Source organism: Myotis davidii, unplaced genomic scaffold (assembly GCF_000327345.1).
Source record: "Myotis davidii unplaced genomic scaffold, ASM32734v1 scaffold200, whole genome shotgun sequence".
Lineage (NCBI taxonomy): Eukaryota > Metazoa > Chordata > Mammalia > Chiroptera > Vespertilionidae > Myotis > Myotis davidii.
Genome location: NW_006293700.1, coordinates 1,031,437 through 1,039,886, shown reverse-complemented (window position 1 = coordinate 1,039,886; position 8,450 = coordinate 1,031,437). Strand labels below are relative to the sequence as shown.

The window sequence follows — 8,450 nt, the reverse complement described above, 5'->3', positions numbered from 1 at the left end:
GGTTGTGCAGGAGTTAGCCGATCGATGATTCTCTGTCATCATTGATGTTTCTATCTCTCTCTCCCTCTCCCTTTTTCTCTGAAATCAATAAAGAAATATATTTTTTTAAAAAAACAAGGTTTGTGTCACCCTAAAATGTTTATGTTAAAACCTAATCTGGCCCTAGCCGGTTTGGCTCTGTAGATAGAGCGTCAGCCTGTGGACTGAAGGGCCCCGGGTTCGATTCCCGGTCAGGGCACATGCCCAAGTTGTGGGCTCCACCCCAGTAGGGGGCATGCAGAAGGCAGCCAATCAATGACTCTCTCTCATCATTGATGTTTCTATCTCTCTCTCCCCTCCTCTCTAAAATAAAAAATATATTTTTTAAAAACACCTAATCTGCAATGTGATGCTACTTGGAGGTGAGCATTTGGGGGTCCTGAGTAGAGCCCTCGTGAATAGGATTGATGCCCTTATAACAGACCCAGAGATCTCTTTTGCCTCTCCCACCATGTGAGGATGCAGGAGAAGACAGCCAGCTGTGAATTAGGAAGTACATTCTTACCAGACATCAAATCTGCTGCTTCTTGACCTTGGACTGCCCAGCCTCCGACACTGTGAGACATACATACTCTTTTTAGACACCCAGGCTATGGTATTCGGTTATAGCAGCCGGAACAGACTAGGACACCTAACTTCATTAGGGAACCATAAGGTGAGTCACAATGGCAATAGGCTGACCATATTTCACACACACACACACACACACACCCCAAAAACCCTCTGGAACAATTTCTAACAGGCTTGAGCAAATAACAACAAACTTTTATCCACAGTTTCTTCCCCAAAACTGACAAACACTCATGCAACAGCACCACTAAAGCAATAAGGGAAGAATGGACGAGAGGAGGTCAGCACGCACTTGGTTTAAACATAATAGTGAAATGTTATAATAAAAAGGAACTTCAAATTTAAAAACAAGGAAACCAAGGCTAGATTTGCAAGAGTAAAAGTCCTGGACTTATTTACCAGGTGGGTTTTATGTTGGTTATTGACCCCGAATTCACTCCTTTTGAGCCCTTTAAGGAAGTTGCCAGGTGGTGTTGCAGCTGTGTCAGTAGAGGGCGCTGGAGAGACGTTACAGGAGGCAGGAGTTTCGCTTCCTGGTCCTGGTGTCCTCTCAGCTGCATCCTGCAGGGGGCGAGGCTGAGCCAGGGCCCTGCGGCCGCCCGGCACAGCAGCCAGCAACCCTCCGCAGCTCCGCAGGTGGCTCCGTGGCCGGGTGCCTCCAGGGGGACATCGTGGGAGCGGCTTTCCCCAGCGCGAGAGGGCTGCCTTCGGCCAGTCCCCGCAGCGTGGCACCACAGCAACCTGCCTGCCATTCAGTGGTCACAGCTGAGCCTTAACAAGGTCTGCATCTCAGCCCGTGGGGTGTGGGGTGGCTAACAGATACATTTTATGTAAATTTTTCCAATGTTCTTTAGAGTTCTCTTTACTTCTCACTACCCAATCCCTGGCCACTGCAATCCCCTGCTATAGGTAATAATTCTTTTTATTAAGCTTTCCCTGCTCAAATGACTATGATTTCTCTCTCCTGGTCAGGCGCAGACTGATGGAGAATTTTAAGCAAAGCTGGCTCCCTATTGTGGCTGCTGTACTGGAAGCGGGGAAACCCTGCTCTTTGAAAGTAAAAATCTTGTACCTGGGAGTAATCTATTGTTCAAGTTACAAATTATTGAAACTCCAACACTAGTGAAAACCAGAGACATGGTTTACAAGTTCTAGTTTTCTTATGTACTTTCTCTAAGAGCAATCAAAACGTCTTGAATTCTCCCAAAGCAGGAACTAAGGCCAAATTAAGAGGATGTGTCCAATAGTAAGTAGATCTAGAAACAGGATTAGAGGTAAACTAGAAAGGAGAACTAACCATATTCAGAATTGCAGACATTGTGTACATTTTCTCCTTAAAATTGATTTTTTTAAAATGTTTTAAAATATATTTTTATTGATCTCAGAGAGGAAGGAAGAGGGAGAGAGAGATAGAAACATCCATGATGAGAGAGAATCATGGATCAGCTGCCTTCTGCAAGCCCCCTCCTGGGGATGGAGCCCGAAACCTTGGCATGTGCCCTTGACCAGAATCGAACCTGGGACCTTTCAGTTCGCAGGCCAACGCTCTATCCACTGAGCCAAACCAGCTAGGGTGATTTTTTTAAATGTTTAATTGATTTCAGAGAGGAAGGGAGAGGGAGAGAGATAGAAACATCAACGATGAGAGAGAATCACAGATCAACATGCACCCAGACTGGGAATTGAACCGTGAAGTCCTGGTTCATAGGTCGCCACTCAACCACTGAACCACGCTGGCCAGGCCAGAAATGGATATTTTTAAGAAGAAAAAACAAGGTTCAAGCACTGAGGAAAGAGAACAGGTAAGTAGTAGGAAATAAGACAAGAAAATCAATGATTCATAAATTGTGAAAACAGATATTTCCTTTTCCTTACTTACCTTATAGAAAAGGTTGCAAAATTTTTAAATGACGTTGTTTTAATATGTATCTTTATTGTTAAAAGTATTACTGATGTCCTCCTTTTTATAAAATATGTTTTTATTTATTTCAGAGAGAGGGAGAAGAGGAAACATTAATGATGAGAGAGAATCACTGATAGGTTGCCTCCCCGAGGCCCCCAACTGGGAATCAAGCCCAAAGCCCCGGTATGTACCCTGACTAGGAATTGAACAATGAGCTCCTGGTTCATAGGTCCACGCTCAACCACTGAGCCATATCACTGGGCACAGATGTCCCTTTTTCCCCCATTGACCCTCTCTAGCCCACATCTACCTCCTGCCCCAGGTCTTCACCAAACTATTGTCTGTGTCCCTGTGTTATGCATATATACATATAAATTCTTTGGCTAATCTCTTGCCACCCACCCAACATCCTCCACTCCAACCCCCACCTTCCCTCTGAGGTTCAACAGTCTGTTCCATGCTTCTATATCTCCAGATCTGTTTTGCTCATCAGTTTATTTTGTTCTTTAGATTCCGCATATGAGTGAGATCATGTGATACTTGTCTTTCTCTGACTGGCTTATTTTACTTAGCACAAGACTTTCCAGGTCCCTCCCTGCTGTCTCAAAGAGTAAGAGATCCTTCTTTTTTTACTGCTGCATAGTATTCCATGGTGTAGATGTACCACAGCTTTTTTATCCACTCATCTACTGATGGGCACTTGGTCTGTTTCCATATCTTAGCTATTGCAAATTGTGCTGCTATGAACAGAGGGTGCATATATTCTTTCTGATTGGTGTTCTGGGTTTCTCAGGATCTATTCCTAGAAGTGGGATCACTGAGTCAAATGGGAGTTCCATGTTTACATTTTTGAGGAAACGCTATACTGTTCTCCACAGTGGCTACACAGTCTGCATTCCCACCAGCAGTGTACTAGGGTTCCCTTCTCTCCACATCCTCGCCAGCACTTGTCATTTGTTGATTTGTTCATGGTAGCCTTTCTGACAGGTGTGAGGTGATACTGCATTGTTGTTTTAATTTGCATCTCTCAGATGATTCATGACTTTGAGCATGTTTTCATATGTCTCTTGGCCATTTGTATGTGTCCTTTGGAGAAGTGTCTATTTAGGTCATTTGCCCATTTTTTATTGGATTGTTTGTCTTCCTTTTGTTTAGTTGTATGAGTTCCTTATGTATTTTGGATGTAACCCTTTAGCAGATATATCATTGCCAAATATGTTCTCCCTGACAGTGGGCTCCCTTTTCATGTTTTTTAAATGGTTTCTTTTGCTGTGCAGAGGTTTTTATTTTTATGTAGTCCCGTTTATTTTCTTCTTAGTATTTTTTGCTCTAGATGTATCTGCAAACATATTGCTACGAGAGATATCTGAGACTATGCTGTCTATGGTTTCTTCTAGGATTTTTATGGTTTCATAACTTATATTTAAGTCTTTATCTATTTTGAGTTTATTCTTGTATACAGTGTAAGTTGGTGATCCAGTTTCTTTTTCTTTTCTTTTCTTTTTTTTTTTTTGGCATGTATCTGTCCAATTTTCCCAGCACCATTTATTGAAGAGACTCCATTGTATGCTCTTGCCTCCTTTGTCAAATATTAATCAACGCCAAGATTTTGGGTCCGATCCATGGTCAGGACACATACAAGCAACCTGTGAGCCTAGGCTGGGTGGCTCAGTTGGTTGGATCATTGTCCCATACACCAGAAGGTTAAGGGTTAAATTCCTGGTCAGGGAATATACCTAGGTCTTGGGTCAGGGCATGTGTAGGAGGCAACTGATCAATATTTCTCTCACCTCCTTTTGGCTCTCTAAAATTAATACATATAGCCTGAATGGTTTGGCTCAGTGGATAGAGCGTCGGCCTGCGGACTGAAGGGTCCCAGGTTTGAGTCCGGTCAAGGGCATGTACCTTGGTTGCAGGCAAATCCCCAGTGGGGGGGATGCAGGAGGCAACTGATCAATATTTCTCTCCCCTCCTTTTGGCTCTCTAAAATTAATACATATATATACTTGGGTGAGGATTTTTTTAAAAGCATCCAATGAATGCATCAATAAGTAGAACAATAAATCAATTTCTCTCTCTCCCTCCTTCCCTTTCTCATTCTCTTATCAATTAAAAAAAAAATCATTCCTCCCAATATGCTGCTTTCCTTTTAAAAAAACTTTTCATGATCCCAGAGCAAAGGCTCCAACAGGACACTAACCAATACATTCTGTGTGGTTCCATCATTGAACAGGCAACTCACCTGAGGAGAAGGGAAACGCAGCACAGGGGGTGGTTAGATACAGGGATTACCCGAGAAGGGGCTTAGAGGACTTTCTGGGGTAATATGTTCTCTATTTTGATAGAGAATGGGGATACACTGATTTACGCAACTGTCAAAACTCATTGAATAATGAAGACATGTGCATTTCGCCCAGCCAGCGTGGCTCATGGTTGAGGGTCGACCTATGAACCAAGAGATCATGGTTCAATTCCCAGTCAGGGCACATGCCCAGGTTTCCGGCTCCATCCCCAGTGGGGGATGTGCATGAGCAGCGGATCCATGTTTCTCTCTCACATCAACGTTTCTATCTCTCTCCTCCTTTCCCTTCTCTCTAAAAATCAATAAAAATATGTGTTTTTAAAAGAACCGTAAACAAACATTGAACTTGAGTTAATGAAGTGAATGCTGAAATTATTTAGGGAAGTATACTGATGGCTACAGTGGCTTCCTTTTCCCTTCAGAGACTTTCTACTCCTTCAGTAAAGATTTGCAAGTAAGGATGTAAGGATGCTTATATCTTCGCACTGTCCTTTGCCAGGCCTGGCCACTGCTGACTCTCCCACCTTTCAGGCTGTCTCCTCCACCCCAGGCATCCTCTGTCTTGTGACTCTTCCAGGCTGTCCAAACTGCAAGGCCTTGGCACCAAATTTCTTTGGACCTGGAACACCACTTGCTCTCATCACCTAGTTATTATCATTATTATTTTTTTTTCAGAGAGAGGAAGGGAAAAGGAGAGAGGGATAGAAACATCAATGATGAGAAACTGAGAAACATTGATTGACTGCCTCCTGCACACTCCCCCAGGAGCTCAAGCCTGCAACCGGGCATGTGCCCTGACTAGGAATCAAACCGTGACCTCCTGGTTCATGGGTTGATGCTCAACCACTGAGCCACACTGGCCAGGCTCACCTAGTTGATTTTATACAGACCTTTCAGATCCTCTAGGACAGGGGAACCACCCTGTCCTCCCATCCTAGATCAGGACATGCTTGCTCCTCTTCCCTTTCATTGTCCCCACCACAGTTCATAGTCACACATTCATCAAGTAGTCCCACGAATGTTTATCTTCCTCGTCACACTGTTATGGGGACCAGGGCTGGACAGGGCTGCTTGGCTCACAATTGTATTCCTTGTGTCTGGCTTGGTGCCCAGCACATCCATAGCTTAGGTGCTCAGGAAGTTTGTTGGGCAAATGACTGAAAGGCATATTAGAATAAGATCCCACTTCTCACGTGAAAGATGGGCAGCTTTAAAGGATTGGCAATATTCAGTATTAGGTGAGGACATGAAGAAACAGGGCATTTGCGCTCCTGGGTGATGGAGGTATGAATTGGTATGGTTTGGACTACTTATCTAAATGTTCAATGTTGCCCTAGCTCAGCGATTCTCAACCTGTGGGTCGCGACCCCTTTGGGGGTCAAACGATCCTTTCAATAGAGGTCGCCTAAAACCATCGGAAAACACGTATATAATTACATATTGTTTTTGTGATTAATCACTATGCTTTAATTATGTTCAATTTGTAACAATGAAATTGGGGGTCACCACAACACAAGGAACTGTATTAAAGGGTCGAGGCATTCGGAAGGTTGAGAACCACTGTCCTAGCTGGTTTGGTTCAGTGGATAGAGTGGCTGCCTACGGACTAAAGGGGGCTAGGTTTGATTCCGGTCAAGGGCACATGCCTGAGTTGTGGGCTTGATCCCCAGTGCAGGAGGCAGCCAATGATGTTTCTATCTCCCTTCGTCTCTGAAATCAATAAAAATATTTTAAAAATAAATGGTTGATGTTGATACCTGTTGATCCAGCAATTTCACATCTAGGTCTTCATTCTATAGGCACAGCGACACAAATGAGTATCTATCTACAGGATGTCCCAAAAGCATGTATTATAGACACTTTAACCAATGATAGTTCAATTGATGTTTCTCTCTTTTCAGCCAGACTAAGCTTTGAAAAAAGAAAATTCATCCTAAAATGCCACTGGAAGTTTGAAAACGCAGTTGAAGTACAAACACTGCCTTTATAATGACTTTGGTGTCCCCCCAAAATGTGTACACACTTCAACAGTTGAAAACTCACTTAATTTTCACTCTTTTTCAGGTTTAACGGATTTGAAATAATGGGTGAAACCAGACTAAGCGTTGAAGAAAGAAAATTTATCCACGAGACTTTATTTTGGGGATGCAGAAAAGATAAAATTTACCGTACAGACCTGACACAGTTGATGAATTGAGAGCACACAAATACCGAACAAAGTGATTCTTGATATTTGCGATTCCATTGCTTCGCCTTTTCAGCAGTGCCTGGACCAGAACAGTCATCAGTTTGAAAATAGGCATTGCCACATACAAAAATTATTCATTTCTGTAGATTTTTTTAAATTTTAAAAACAAACTGTATATCAATAAACACTGACTTTATAATCATTACAAATGTGTATATAACATTTAAGGGGGACTATCCTATCCTATATATAACAATTTCCCAGAATTTGCTTGAAATGTTTAAAAACTGGCAACAACTTAAATTCCTTTCAAGAAGAGGCTGTACAACTTAGGGAACACTCATAAGATGAATTTCCATACCACTCAGCTATACGCAGAAATAAAGTTACTTTTATTGTACTGACAGGAATAATGACTAATAGATAGTGAAAAAATTGTATGAGAGTATAAAGTATAGTCTCATTTTGTTTTGACACAGTGGATAGAGCCTCAGCCTGCAGACTGAGGGTCCTGGGTTCAATTCTGTCCAAGGGCACATGCCTCGGTTGTGGGCTAGATCCCCAGTAGGGGGCGTGCAGGAGGCAGCCAATCAAGATTCTCTCTCAATTGATATTTCTCTCTCTATCCTCCCTTCCTCTCTGAAATCAATAAAAATATATTTAAAAAACAAAAACAATTTAAAAGTATTATATATTAGTATAGCCCTGGCCTGTGTAGCTTAGTGGGTTGAGCACTGTCTCATGCACCAAAAGGTAGCTGGTTCAATTCCTGGTCAGGGCACATACTCAGGTTGGGGATTCAATCCCTGGTGGGGGTACAGAATGGACAGACACATCCCTTCCTCCCTTCCTCTTTCTCTAAAGTCGGTTAAAACATATTTTTAAGAAAAAAACAAACAAGTATTCTGCAAAAAAGAAAAACGTGCGGGTAGGGAATAAACCAAACTGTTCATGGGTCTTACCTCCGGAGATTGGGGATGAGCCATGGGCAGGGACTTCCATTTTTTATTTTATCGATTTCTCCAAACTAATTAAACAAAGCAAGTTTGCAATTAAAAATTTTTTTTTAAATGTTTTGAACTTGGAATTATTTGCAGAAAAGCTCCGAAGTGCCCAGCCTTCAAGCCTTCGGGTTATGGAGGTGGTGAATGGAGGTGGGTGCAGGCGGCGCGTCTCGGGCAGGGAGGCGGCGGCAGCACGCACTGCTCTACCAGGGCGAGGTCCTTCCTCCAGGCACTGGCCCTCGGACAGGGTGCCCCTGCGCTTCATCCTATTGACCTCGGAGCCGGGCTAGCGGTACAGCACCGGGCAGAGGGGAGCCTGGGCTCCGTCACCCATCTCTGTTGAGAAAATAACGCGCCGCTTCCCATCCGAGAAGCGCCTTGCACGCGGGACACGGATCTGGACGCGGGCAGCGCGGGCCCCCACGGGTGGCGTCCGGGGAGGTG

At 43.5% G+C, this 8,450-nt stretch overlaps 1 protein-coding gene across 1 annotated transcript in view; it reads left to right on the top strand.

Moving 5' to 3' along the window:
- Nucleotides 1-631: 631 nt before the first annotated feature.
- PRDM14 (PR domain 14) overlaps nucleotides 632-8,450 on the top strand; it is a 22,828-nt gene continuing 15,009 nt past the window's right edge. The window contains exon 1 of the mRNA XM_006767355.1: nucleotides 632-694. Coding sequence (XP_006767418.1) covers nucleotides 632-694 — 63 coding nt within the window. The remainder of the gene's footprint in view (nucleotides 695-8,450) is intronic.